The 14482-nt window shown below is 38.2% G+C and overlaps 1 protein-coding gene across 2 annotated transcripts in view; it reads left to right on the top strand.

The window, feature by feature from the left end:
• LOC127640463 (AP-3 complex subunit beta-2-like) overlaps positions 1 to 14482 on the top strand; it is a 41648-nt gene that overhangs the window by 19603 nt on the left and 7563 nt on the right. The window contains exons 6-21 of one of the 2 annotated variants that reach the window (XM_052123049.1): positions 776 to 842; positions 1706 to 1888; positions 3586 to 3762; positions 4169 to 4266; positions 4723 to 4777; positions 5029 to 5100; positions 5254 to 5316; positions 5551 to 5683; positions 5774 to 5883; positions 5973 to 6149; positions 8120 to 8306; positions 8637 to 8755; positions 12343 to 12457; positions 12693 to 12876; positions 12974 to 13142; positions 14395 to 14482. In XM_052123049.1, coding sequence (XP_051979009.1) covers positions 776 to 842; positions 1706 to 1888; positions 3586 to 3762; positions 4169 to 4266; positions 4723 to 4777; positions 5029 to 5100; positions 5254 to 5316; positions 5551 to 5683; positions 5774 to 5883; positions 5973 to 6149; positions 8120 to 8306; positions 8637 to 8755; positions 12343 to 12457; positions 12693 to 12876; positions 12974 to 13142; positions 14395 to 14482 — 1997 coding nt within the window. Of the gene's footprint in view, positions 1 to 775; positions 843 to 1705; positions 1889 to 3585; positions 3763 to 4168; positions 4267 to 4722; positions 4778 to 5028; positions 5101 to 5253; positions 5317 to 5550; positions 5694 to 5773; positions 5884 to 5972; positions 6150 to 8119; positions 8307 to 8636; positions 8756 to 12342; positions 12458 to 12692; positions 12877 to 12973; positions 13143 to 14394 lie in introns of those variants that run through there. The other variant, XM_052123050.1, reaches the window with a different exon arrangement.

The raw sequence follows: 14482 nt of genomic DNA, 5'->3' as shown, positions 1-14482 counted from the left end.
ATACAATGGACAAATCCAAACTTTTTATTCTTGAATGAACTAAAGCTCCCTAAGAGGCTAGTGGTGGCTCAGTGGTTAAGGCTCTGGGTTAGTGACCTAAAGGTTGGGGGCTCAAGCCCCAGCACCGCCAGGATACCACTGTTGGGCCCTTGAGCAAGGCCCTTGACCCTATCTTCTCCAGGGGTGCTGTTTCATGGCTGACCCTGCGCTCTGACCCCAGCTTAGTTGAGAAATGCGAAAACAACTGCATTTCATTGGCTCTGTACCTGTAATCTGCACAATGACAATAAAGTTGAATCTTAAATGACCAAAGCCTGTATTTATTTGTCATTTTAAAGTTAGTTTATTATGGAAATAAATAAGTAAAGTCCAAACCATATTAGTGTCCAATCATCAATGCTCTACAACTAGGTGAGTTCTCCTATGTCAAGAATTTCAAGGATGTGTGCGAAAAGGAGAAATGTCACCAAACAAATAACTTAACAGAATAAAAATCTAATTTAGATCTTCATTGTTTTTGTGCAAGACAGGATAGAGTATTTTGACTAAACTTCCATACAAGCCTTTCAATTATAATGTCTTACAGACACATACAGACACTCTTTTTTTGTCTCCTTAAGTAGCTTTGATGTTGTTTGCTTCTTTTTGTAACTTGTGGTTTAGCTAACTGCTTCTTCAAAAGCATGGCTGGATAGTACTGCTTTGAATTATGAGAAGCTAATACTTAAATTTCAAAGTAGCATTTTTAAACACTATTCTCTCCACCTGTCTGCAGTCTGGACCCAGAACAGAAAGATCAGTTGATCGAAGTCATCGAGAAGCTGTTGGCGGATAAAACCACAGTGAGTTATTCAATTGTTTCAGGTGGGTTTTGTCACGGTTTCGTGTCACCCGCACCATGTTTCGTGTCACCTGCACTGTGTTTCGCGTCGTCTGCACCGTGTTTCGTGTTCTCCACCCCGTGTTTTCTGTTTCACCCGTCACTAGTCACTTTCCATGTCACGCTCCCTTGTTGTCCGCCCGTGTTTTCTGTTTTACCGTTCACGCTCCCTGTCATGTCTTCCGTGTTGTCCGCCTGTGTTTCACTGTCTCTGTGAAAACTACACTTCCCTTCTTCCTGTCGTTTCCGGCCCTGTCTGCGTGTTATTGTCCGCACCTGTCTGTCATTTCATCATTACCGTGTCTCTTTATTTAAACCCCGCTGTTTTCCCTTCTGTTGTCGTGCGTTGACGTTCCATGTTTTCGCTTATGTCTGTTGTGACTCGCTCTCTCCGTTCGTGTTCCCTGCCAGTCTGTCTGTTCCTTCATGGTTACCCTCCTGTCGTTTCGGGTTTTACTGCCAGTCTGTCTGTTCCTTCGTGGTTACCCTCCTGTCGTTTCGGTGTTTACCCTCCCAGTCTGTCTGTTCCTTCGTGGTTACCCTCCTGTCGTTTCGGGTTTACCCTACCCTCCGTGGATGTGCGCTGCCCAGTCACTCCTGCACCCCTCCTGTGTTTAATCCGGTATTTTAGTTGGTGTTTTTTCCCATCGTGGACCTTTTACTTTGTTCCTGTGTTTTGTTTCCTTTATTCTAATTCAATAAAACCGCACTTGGATCCCAACCACTTGTCTGCCTCCTCCTGTTCCACAAGTCATTACAGGTTTTTAGATAACAATCATAATTCCAGAAGTGATGTTACATGTTCAATGTGTGTGTGTGTTGTAGCTGGTAGCAGGCAGTGTTGTGATGGCGTTTGAGGAGGTATGTCCGGACCGCATTGACCTGATCCATAAGAACTATCGTAAGTTGTGCAACCTACTGATTGATGTGGAGGAATGGGGACAGGTGGTCATCATTAACATGCTAACGCGCTACGCCAGGACACAGTTCCTCAACCCCAACATTAACGTGAGTATCACACATCTGTGTGTGTATCACAGGAGAGCTGGCCATTTTTAATTAAGCTTTTATTTCTGTTTCATTTACAGTTTGTCCATTCAGTCTAGTTTTCATTACTTTTCATTCTGTGATTGGTAGAGTTTTCTAGTTTCAGTTTAGTTTTAGTTTAGTTTTTTGTTTTAGATTCAGCATCTTAACCCTCTGGGGTCTGAGGGTGTTTTGGGCCCTAGAGAGGTTTTGAGATGCCTTGACATTTGTGCTTTTTTCAGTTGCTTAAAAACAGATTAATGACTAAAGTCTGATTACACTGTATTCAGCACAAACTGGGCTACAATAATATGTGAGCAACATGTATGTACAGGTTTTTTTTTGTTGAGAAAATAATGTTTATGGGTGGTTTTTGAAAAAACAAAAATGTTAAGTCATTGAAATAAGGCCATATAACACATACTAAACATTTGTCCACAAGACTTTTGAGAACTGGATCTTGTAGCCTAGAGTTTTTGCTACAAAATGATGTGAAAACCATCTTGATCACTCATTCATACAAAACAATATACTAATTAAACTTTTGTAAGACAATTTTAGTGTTGAAAGGTCATATGCGAGGAGGCGTGAACTATCATGAATATTGAGGTAATTCACACCTGAGGAGACAAAAGACCCCTCCCCTGGGCCTATCAATGAGGAATGTGACAGAAAGAGAATGAATGTGAGGAGACTTAGATAACTAAGTTAACTAAGATATTTAGATTTGTTACTTGCCATTCATTATAAATAATTATCGCAATTAACACATTTACATAAAGTGACTTTAAAAGTGTTCTATAGACCATTTTAAGGATGTCAACAATGACAAGGGAATTAGAATGCTACTGGCCAGGGAGCACTTCTGGTATCATTAACAGATCCTTTAAATAAGGCTCTGAGTTAACATGTTTCCTCAAAGTACAGCAAACCTTTACCTGAAGTGACTTATCCAGACATGTTGCTGATACTGATTGCGTCTACGTGCGAGAGGCGATGAAATTATAGTTTAGATGCTCACAATTATTTCCTCATCGGAGAGACCGAGAATATTGGATCACTCCTATTATAATGAATGAAGCTGTTCAAGAATATACATTGCTTTACAAAACTGAGTTTTGCTTTACAAAATTGAGTTCCTCCTAGTCACACTTCTCCCCCGCCTGATTCAGGCTGGGGCGCCACCAGTCTGACTAATCCACAATAAGGAATTTATGGCCAGACCTTAAATGACTATATTTGACTATTTTAATATGAACAAATGTACCGTATTAAAGGTGTATTTTTAAGTAACATGTTACTTGCAATGAAAGTGCTAGCTAAGATTAATACTGAAAAAGATTTTGGATTATCTGTTGAAGAGCTCTGGTCTATTCTGTTCAGTTTGATTTCTAAAACCTGATCAGAATAATTCGTGTTTTATGAAAGAGAATTTTATAATACACAATTAAAAAATTATCTATTTGTATTTTAGTTCATTTTGGTACCATAAAAATTTATGTTTAAATTAAATTTACCAGTTTAATTTAGTTTAAGCTTTTCTAATTACTGTTATTTTTATTTTTAGTTTAGTTAACAGAAATATTAAATTTTCGTTTTAGTTTACGCCAGTAACACCTGTGTGTGTATTTTTGTGTGTGTGTCTATGTGTGTGTGTGTGTGTGTGTGTTTGCTTGTAGGAGTCTCTGTTAGAGGAGAGTGGTGAGAAGTCGTTCTACGCATCTGATGATGAGGATGATGAAGATAAGAAGACAGAGACAGCTGCTCTACCCAAGAGGAAGCTATACGTGATGGACCCTGATCACAGACTCCTCCTGAGAAACACCAAACCACTGCTGCAGAGTCGCAACGCTGCTGTGAGTCTCGCGCACATACTGACACAGTCTACTGCTATAATCATCGCTTGAATAATTATTTTTATTCATAAACATTGTCATTATGTCATTATGTAAATTTATAGTAATAATTATTATTATAAGATAATTGTTTTGAGAATGATTATATTTTAAGAAATTATTATTATTATTATTATTTCAATAGCCACTTTTATACAAAAATAAAAGTCATTTTATTCTTTTTTTTATTTTGGGGGTGTATTTGTGCCATGAAAATTTATTTTAATTTAGTTTCCACTATCCCAATTATTAGGTTATTTTTTATTTCTTTAATTTTGTTTTTATTTCAGTTTTTCCAGTGTCCATTACTTTTATTTCTGCTTCAAAAATGTTTTATTTAGTTTTTGGTTGTTTTCTGTGTCTGTAGGTGGTGATGGCAGTAGCACAGCTATACTTTCATTTGGCTCCTAAGGCAGAAGTGGGCGTTATTGCTAAGGCTTTGGTCAGGTTAATGCGTAGCCACAGGTTAGTAATTATTCACTTATTTAAAATAAATACACTCACAAAAAACTAGAACACATTACTGTAACACCATCTCTGAAATAATTAGTGAAAATCCCATTGGTGAGTTCGTTTTCTTCGGGTGACAGCTTGAAGTCTTCTGTTTGGTGGCGTAAAGCTGTGCATTGGATGATGACATCAAAAGGCGTTAGATGACGATATTGCAGTTTTCAGGCAGAGTTTGGCATAAGCTGCATTAAAAGCTCAAATTGTAAACATCATCTATTATTCAGATCCTTCATTTGATATAGCCTCTTTTCACACCCACCTTTTTTCAGCCATAAACTTGTTTTCTGTAGGATACACACTAGATCTCACGAACAGAGGATGATGCATTTGTACTGTTTTGAATTCTTAGCATCTTTTGACATATTTTACTCTTGTGTCTGTGACCTTGCCGTGTGTTCTGTGTCTCTGTAGTGAAGTGCAGTATGTCGTGCTTCAAAACGTTGCCACGATGAGCATAAAGAGACGGGTGAGCGATTTCCACACAACAGTCGAATACAGCTCATGATAGATTATGAGTCATAATTCGAACAGATAAACATCACAATTCTTTGTCCTGGAAATATTTTGTGAGCTAGATTCACTCTAAAAAAGTGAGGAAAAATAATAGAATAGAAAAATAGATAGATAAAAAACGAATTCTATGCAGACAGAGTTTGTAAGCTGTTCAGTACTGTAATGTCTAGCTCTGGTTTTGCAATAGCTGTTTTTCTCTTTTAGGGAATGTTTGAGCCATATCTGAAGAGTTTTTATATCCGTTCCACGGACCCCACACAGATCAAAATACTGAAGGTGAACCATCGAATCACATTTGGCTTCCAAACATGATTTCCTTTGTTATCAAATAACTTTACTTAGGAGTAAACGTTCAGACATTTTAAAGTTTTAAGTTTAAACTGCGTTTTAAAGTTGGACTGATGATTTTATTCTCTGTTATGAACGTAGCTGGAAGTTTTGACTAATTTGGCTAATGAGACGAATATATCCACCATCCTGAGAGAATTTCAGGTACCATTTTACATGCGCTTTTATTATGGTGTTTTTAAAAGTGTTATTTTGCAATCAGATATGTATTACTAGAATGGATAATGATATTTTGCATTGCACTTAGTACTTTGTATTGTATTGTATGACGTGTATTAAGATTTACATGTATGATGAATTATGGTATATTTCTATTTTTGTGTTGTAGACATATATTAGAAGTATGGAAAAGGATATATTTCTCTGTTTGTCTTCTAGACATATATAAAGAGTATGGATAAAGACTTTGTGGCGGCCAGCATTCAGGCCATCGGTCGCTGTGCTACAAACATTGGTGCGGTCAGAGACACCTGTCTGAATGGCCTCGTACTGCTGCTGTCCAACAGAGATGGTGAGAGCATGTGAGTGTGTGTTTTACACTGTTAAGGGGTCTTTACACAGGACGCAATCTTATATTGCATTGGTGTGCGTCTGTTTTCAGAATTAGTTGTAGCTGAATCAGTGGTTGTGATCAAAAAGCTTCTGCAGATGCAGCCTGAGCAGCACAGTGACATCATCAAACATATGGCCAAACTCATCTACAACATTCAGGTTCCGTTCTCATCCAAACCAAACACTTAAACACAGTCTTATCCAGTTAAGAGCAGTCTGTAATTCTGATTGTCTGTCTGGTATGTCAGGTACCGATGGCCCGAGCCAGTATCCTGTGGTTGATTGGAGAGTACTGTGAGCACGTTCCCAAAATTGCCCCGGATGTGCTTCGAAAGATGTCCAAAACATTCAACAACGAGGAGGACATTGTCAAACTGCAGATTATCAACCTGGCCGCCAAACTTTACCTTACAAACTCCAAACAGGTGATCAAACATAACACTGAGAAGAACCTACTGGTAATCTGAGTGTGCTGTCCATGGTGCTGAAATATGTGGTCACACAGTTTAACAATGAAACCTCACTTTAGCAACATTTCACTGTGCACCACCAAACGTATCCCAATGGCCATTTACATGATGCAACATTTGTAATTATGATAGCTAGAAAAAACAATATGATCAGATGGATTCTTTTTTATTTTTAATGATCAAGTTTCACAACAAAAATGAGGCAATAAGGCACTTGAAGCATCGCTTTGGTACAGAAACTTTCAGAATAGAATTCTTTGTAGCTGCAATTTGCCAAAGTGTGTAAATTGATTTTTTTTCCTGCTTATTTATTCATATGTATTCCACGTAACCAGTTATTATTAAAGGAATGTTCCAGGTTCAATATAAGTTCAGCTGAATTGACAGCATTTTTGGTATAAATTTGAACCCTGTAATCTGGGAAAGTGTGTAACTGCTGAATCCAGGGCGTGCTGAGTGATTCCAGCCAGGTCTCCTAAGCAACCAAATTTGCCTGGTTGCTATCGAGTGTAGAGTCACACGGGGTAACCTCCTTGTGGTCACTATAATGTGTGGTTCTCACCCTTGGTGGAGTGCATGGTGAGTTGTGCATGGATGCTGTGGAGACTAACGTAAAAAAAATAAAATATATTAATTTTGATCACAAATAGCACGGATTCACTAAAATGTTTTTAATGTCTCTGTGAGATGCACGCTAAACTCTTAAAGTGACAGTACCATTATAGCGCTTGTTATAAAAATGTATGTAAACTTAATGTTAATACTTGTAAATTGGCAGCTCATATCATTATTATTTATACAATTTCAAGAAATAATATTAATTGATAGAAAGTAGAATTGTTATATTTTAAAAAGTCAAAATGTGATTATAATAATCAAGACAAACATAAATAAATATACACTTTCACATACTTTTTCAAGTCAGGTTCTGTTCTATTGCTTGTTCTGCAGCTGATCAACTTGAATTTAGCCTACTATTTTTGAAGGCTTATTTGTTTGTGGTATTTTCTTAAAGTGAAAAGAAAGTCTTATTATTAAAACTTTGAGCATATTGCGTTTAAAGGTGCTGTAAGCGGGTTTTTTTTCATGGAAAGTACGCAACAACATTTTACTACTCCCTTAAAGATATTAATTAAATAAGTGTCCTGAGATATCTCACCGGTCTCTGTGACAACTGTAGACTTTATAAACAGCAAATAAATATGTGTCCGTGGACATTGACGCTTTTCACCTGTCAATCACTTTGCTCGTTCTCATTTGAAGCGGATCACTGAGGCTATAATTCATAATGTTTGTCAGTTGAAGGGGCTATTGTGCCACTGTTGAATTTGACAGCCACAGGAACAAAAAGTGCTGCTCTTTTGCTCTTTTTTTGGTCTCAAAATAATCTTTGGATGGCCGGGTTTTGGAATGAGGGGGCGTTGCTAATTAAATGGCTTACAACACCTTTCATTTATATACATCTTTATTTTGATGAGAAATTATAATGGGCAATTTGTCCAAACATTAAAAAAAAAAAAAAAATCTGCCATGCTGTGTTATTTAAGCGTTATCATATCGAATCAAGATAATATCAAATCGTATAGTGAAACAAATTGTGAGATAAACATTTTGTCGTATCCCTACTACAATCATGCTAACACAAATATTGTGTATGTCGTGAATCTGCACACCCAGCCCCTAATCAGGCTAATTAAGCCTTCGAGAGGGATAAATGTAACCGGAGGCAGCAGTTCGACAGAGAGAGCGTTACAGGCAGCTGCCCCGTATGTGTTTATGTTTGAGTCTTTTTGTTTTATTAAAAGATGATTTGTATATTATTTATATTGTCAAGCCGGTTCTCGCCACCTCATTTCCCTTTTACCCCGTTACAGACACGCACTTCCTTTCAGCCATGAAACTCTTTATTTCTCTTTGTCTTTCAGAGTAAACTCTTAACACAGTACATACTGAACCTGGCAAAATACGACCAAAACTATGACATCAGAGACCGTGCCCGGTTCATTCGCCAGCTCATTGTGCCCACTGATAAGAGTGGTGCTCTCAACAAATACGCCAAGAAGCTTTTCCTCGCCCTCAAGCCCGCCCCTGTCCTGGAGTCTCCATTTAAAGGTACTGTTGTAATGATTGCTCTTTCATAGCTCAGGAGGCTCAAAGGATCTCTTGGTCACGTCTTCTGTTTAAGTATCAGTTTTTTCTCAGATGTTTCTCCTAAAACTCTTTGGTTGAATATAAATAGACGCAAATGAGACAGCTGTTAATTACAGTAAGGGCATAGAGCTATAAAATGCATGTGTTTCTGAGCATAGCTGGTCGTGGAAGAATTTAAGCATAGAGGAGACCCGTGAGAAAAGTCTTCATTTGCTCTCCATTTAATCTCATGGTGTCTGGGAGAAACAATTGAGACATTAATGAAATCCTGTTTTTTATTCATTTTTGCAGACAGAGATCATTTCCAGCTGGGGTCACTGTCTCATCTGCTGAACGCTAAAGCTGCAGGATACCAGGAGCTGCCCGACTGGCCCGAATCAGTGCCTGACCCCTCCGTGCGCAATGTGGAGGTGAATGATTCAGTGTGTGCAGGGCGATCAGTTCTGACAGAGGCAGGACCTCACCACCAAAGGGAGCTCCAACATGCAAGACATCGCTATGAAACCCCTCAAATAAGCTGATAAAAAACACGCTATCTTTAGTTATTTTTATATCGCTCACTCTGCTTGCTCATTAGCATAACTCCACCCTCATAATGCATATATCACACACTCTGCATTCCAACATTCCAAGTTGGTAGCTCATCCTGCAACCCTTGTACAAAAGGGATTGTGATTAATTGCATAGATGTTTGTGCTATGCTAAAAGCATTATTACGTTTTTGAGTGCTCCAAGATTTTAGAGCCCCTTTTCAGGGTGTATATTTTGTATTTTGGTTGATGCTCAATCTCTGCTTGGCCCTCAGTGGAAAACACCCTACGTCCTCCTTTCAGAAATGACCAGCCAACGCTATTCTTGACTTGAACAAATTAAAACCTCTTGAATTCTCATACCCTGTCTACACTGGATGAGACCAATGTCGGGCTGAGGCGGTCTACACTGCACACATAGAAGCAAACGTTTTTGAAAGATGACATGCACGGACAATCTGCTGTGAGTTTGAGGAGACTTTAGCAACTGCTCGTCAGAAACAGAACAGGATTTCCATAAACTGTTGTTGTGACATGACTCAACGTTCCAATGTAGACAGCATTGTTTATTATAATTTGAGCAATTTGCTTTTGAAGTGATGAGCCGTGCCGCTTACGTTCGGTGTGGACAGGGTGTCAGTCAACTGGTTAAAATCTAAAGCTTTTCAAAATGCCGCATTTACATCAGAATTACCATAATTATGAATTTCGACCAGTTAAAAACATTCACGTTTTCATCGAACTCGTTATTACATGTTGGAAACACAGAATTTAATGAAAGCTCTTGAGTTTTCCCACCTTGTAACTGTTGTGACGTCATATAAAAATGACATAATGGCTGTGGTTTTTACAGTTAAAGGTAGTTAGTAATCTACCACTACACATTTTACCATTGGATATTTCATCTTAGTATTGCTGTGTGCTTATGGTGAGCTTTCTTTGTTCTCTTTTACCAAATATATAGAGGTAAATTGGTGTAGTTATTGAGTTTTTTGCAAAATGGATCCAAACATGGATACATTTTGCTGTTATTAGCGCTGCCATTGAAACTACATTTACATTTATGCATTTGGCTTACAGTGCACTTATTACAGGGACAGTCCCCCAGAGCAACCTGGAATTAAGTGCCTTGCTCAAGGACACAATGGTGGTGGCTGTGGGGATCAAACCACCAACCTTCTGATTACCAGTTCAGTGCTTATCCCACTACACCACCACCACTCCATAGACTAATAATTTCTGAGTCAAGGAAGTGAACAGTTCGAAGTACGATGTCCACGTTATCATCTTTTAATTACGGTAATCACGACAAGACATGAATACAACAGAAAACTACATCCAGATAGGTTCAGAATTAAGAGATTTAGGCCACGTCCACACTAATACTTTTGAAATTGAAAAAATTGAAACCAACCTGAGATTGCTCTACAAAGCATTAAAACATCATCCAAATGCAGGTGTTTATAGACACATATTAAAATACAGTATATCCTCAATACATTATGCTTTGTTCAGGCAAAAGTCTGATTTTTGGTGTTTATCTGTTTAGTTGCTTATAGTCAGAATGGAAAAAAACCCCATGTATATGGTTTAAAATCAGATTTTTGGAAATGTCTCTTCAGTGGGTCAGATTTTGTCAATTAGAATGCAAGATGACTAACATCATACACAAAGTGCAGTATTGTTGTCTACAACTACGTCTCATTTTCGTTCACATGTGGGACTGAATAGTGAATAAGTGAACTGGTGATTTATGCATTAATACATGTATGTGTAAATACGGTAATACCTCAAATGCTTATGTTATATGATGCACCACATGAGCACCTCAGCGAGAATTACCATAATGACATTTACACTTTTTGGTCCCATGGCGCCTTGCTGAAGCTTCAAATCATTACTATGGCAACCAGTGTAGATACACCACGTACTGACTACACTGTCTGAACAAACAGAACTGATCATTTGCAAAATGACAGTGTGGACAGTCCTTAAGATTTTAAAAACAAATCAGATTTTTATGCAGTTTGAACAAAGCCCTAGAGAAATTCTGAAAACTCTAAACTAACATTTTCAGTTGCTTTGACTGAAGCGGTTAGCGAACTATGGATATAGAATGACACATCCAAATATATGTGCTAATCTGTTGACAAGTGCAACCTGAATGCTTGTGTGTACTTTTCTGTTGTGTTCTTTCCTCTTCTTCTGGCCATCTCACTGCATTATTCTTTCGTTTTTTTTTATTCTTTCCTGTCTGCCCGGTTATTCTGCTGCTGGAAAGAGTCACCACTTTAACCAGCGTGAGTCTGTCAGTCACCCTTAGTGTCAGATCCAAAGAGCTTTTGCCACCAACCTAGCATAGTGTCTGTACTGTGCTAGTTCAGCCTTTTCCCTTCCTCAGCCCCCTGCTCTACGATTAAAGACCAGAATCCTCCAGGAAAAAAAACACCCCCCCAAAATGACCTGCAGGACCGACACTAGTTGTGATACTAGTTAACTAGCCAATTTAGCATCTTTGTTCTCTCTCACAGATGTGTCTCTCTCACAGAACTAATATTTTTTGTAATTTTTGAGGGAATAATGTCCTAAAATCCACGTATGTGGACATCATTTTTATCAGTGTGCTGACGTGTGAAAAATGAATACATTTTTTAAACGGCATATCAAACGAAACTAGAGATGCTACTCTTTACATCCAAATATGTTTAAATTAAAACATTATGAGTTTTTTTTCCAGAGGATCTTTTATTGGCTCTGCAGCCGTAGAAGCGCTTCACGGAAATTGACGTCATCCTGTTGTGTCACGTGACTCACGTGCGCCAGAAGTTTAACTCTTAAATGACTCTTGTGAACAGTATTCTGTCGGTTTAAATTAATTCAACTTATGCGTTGTGTATAGCAAAGCCAAAGTACATTATCTACGCATGTGGACACGTGGTCACACCACCAGAACCTGCTTCACCAGAAAGATCGGGCTGATTTGACAGCATTTTTTACGTTTGTTGCTTGTTAAGCACTCAGACCAGCAGCAAGCCATAACTAACCTCGATATGCATGGAAATTGTTGCTGGTCAAAGCTGGTCTTTTGAGTATGGGAAACTTGCATGTGAAAGTCAAAACAATGGAAGTCCCTGTCAGAATATTCTTGGATAATTCAGTTCTGGAGGTATTTTGGGGGTCATTTTGATGATAAGAATTCTTAAATGATGTTTTTTTAATGTATACAATGAGAATGAAAGTGGCCATGAATGCACAATGCAACAGTCGCCATTATAGAGACCAAACGCTGAGTGTGAGAAAGGCAGGTCTCACAAAACTGTAATTGTACTCAGATATCAGTGTAAACAAATGTTCTGCTTGTACTGAGGCATTCATGGCCCATATATGCACCTCTTTCTCTCTCTCTCTCTGTTTCTAAACCCAGCTTTTTAAGGATCTAGTTTGACAATTTGTGTGATTCTTTGCAGATTCCAGAGTGGAGCAAATGTACAAGCCAGAAAGATCGTAAAGAAAAGAAAGTTGAGAAATCGTTCTACTCTGATTCAGAGGGAGAATCTGGGCCAACAGAATCTGCAGACAGTGGTAACTGTGGAGATCACTACTATCATCATGCCTATGAAAAAATTACATTAAGACTACAGATGATTTATTCTGCTTGAATGGTTTTACATTTCAGTCTCTAGCCCTGTTCCAAACCCTACAGCAGCATTCTAATGGAACGAAATGGAACATTCTATATTTATTAAATTTGAAGATTTTCTCTTGCATGATTTAGATCATGTGAGAGATCTCACATGTTTTCTCGCTCTATTTGCAGAATCGAACTCAGGCAGCGGGTCGGAGAGTGATAGCGGCAGTGAGGAAAGCGGTTCCGGGTCAGAGAGTGAAGAGAGCCAAGAAGAGTCAGACGAGGAGGAGAACAATGAAGAGGAACAGAAGAAAAAAAAGAAGAGAGTTGAAAAGACCAAACCTAAGAAACCAGTGGAGGAGAGTACAGAGAGGTCTGACAGTTTAATCCACAGATCAATATTACATTTTTTAAAGAACTAAACATTTTTTGTTAAAAATTAAAGCAAGTCCACACCTTCATGCCCACAGTGATCAGAACAGTAGCGCAGAGGACAGGAAACAGGTCAGGAAGGCAGGAAATGACTGGAAGAGTGCCTCAGAGTCTGAGAGAGAATCAGAGAGCAGCGAATCAGAGGAAGAATCAGATGATGAATCAGAGGAGCAGTCAGAGTCTGACACCGACATCAGGAAGAAGAAGGTTTGACTTTCAGAGGGACAAGATATGAATGAGCAAGGGGGGAATCCACCTATTGGCCCAAGGATGGTATCCAATAGCATGGCTGAAGGTCTCCTGCATGGTCTTATCGTGCGCATTAAATAATATTTTGATTATTTGATTTGAGTTCCATGTTTTATTAATCTTATCATTTATTGTTTTCTTGACTCAAATTATGAAAACCCTTGTTGATGTATCTATGCTCTGAATTTAAGTTTTGCATCTTTTTATTTTTAGTAATTCTCTCTTCTAGTCTGCATTTGTTATTTCAATATTATTTGTGTCCTGTGCTTCCAGACACAGGTCCTTTAACTACAAAACTCATCATTTTCAGATATTAGTAAGTTTTAGACTAAGTTCTTATAGGTTCTCGACTTTATCCTTTTAGTCTTATTTGGCTAAGTTCAGTATAGATTCTCAACTCACAGTTTAGCCCCAGTCAATTAAGTTCTGTTTTACAGATTCTCGGTCCTACTCTTAGTATTCCTGTTAAATTCTACTTCGCTAAGTCTTTATAGATTCTCTGTTTGCCGTTTAGCCTTTTGGTACAGACTTAATTAATGGGTTACTTCTGAAGTAGCTTAGCTAAGCCAATTCTGACCATAGATTTGTAGTTAATAAGAAATATACTAGACAACAGTCTTTCAGAATGAATAAAATAGTAACAATTGATTTTACCAGGTAATAGAAATACATTCAAACAATCCAATTAAAATAATAAATCAAACTCAAAACTATTTTTGGGAGTGGTTAGGTTTGGAAGTCCTGGGGTCATACCTCATTAACATACAGGCAAGGAGGTGGACATACCTCCAGAATTATACAGCAATTGGCAAAGACTTTATAACTTTGTTACCATTAGTTTTATCAACACAGGAAAGATAACATTATACCAGTCGCACTGAGACCTTTTAAATTATACCAAACATGCATGATCCAAAAAACTTTTACATTACAGAACAGGATAAGTCATAACTTTATGTCTTTAAAGTGAGGGGTGAGAGAGAGAGAGCAGATGTGAGTGAGTTTTACAAGAACAGGCCTAAACTGGCCTGAGGTGAGATTTGTGTTTAATGGTCCTTAATCAGCAGGGTGCATTGTCTCAGGAGATGCTCATCTGTGTAGTTTTATGACATTGGTTCTCGCAGAGTTCTTTGACTTTTACGGCATCCTGGTGCCAGCTTTACAGTTTTATACTCAAATTAAATCAAATTTTTTTCTCCATTGTCCTCAGATGCCCACATCAAAACAGCCTCCCAAACAATCTAAAAAAGAGAGTAAAAAGGAGACGCAGGAAATATCTTTGCTGGATTTGGATGACT

The sequence above is a fragment of the Xyrauchen texanus genome, chromosome 49, assembly GCF_025860055.1.
Source record: "Xyrauchen texanus isolate HMW12.3.18 chromosome 49, RBS_HiC_50CHRs, whole genome shotgun sequence".
NCBI classification, from domain to species: Eukaryota; Metazoa; Chordata; class Actinopteri; order Cypriniformes; family Catostomidae; genus Xyrauchen; species Xyrauchen texanus.
The sequence above is the reverse complement of the archived record's forward strand: the minus strand, read 5'-3'. Positions and strand labels throughout refer to the sequence as shown.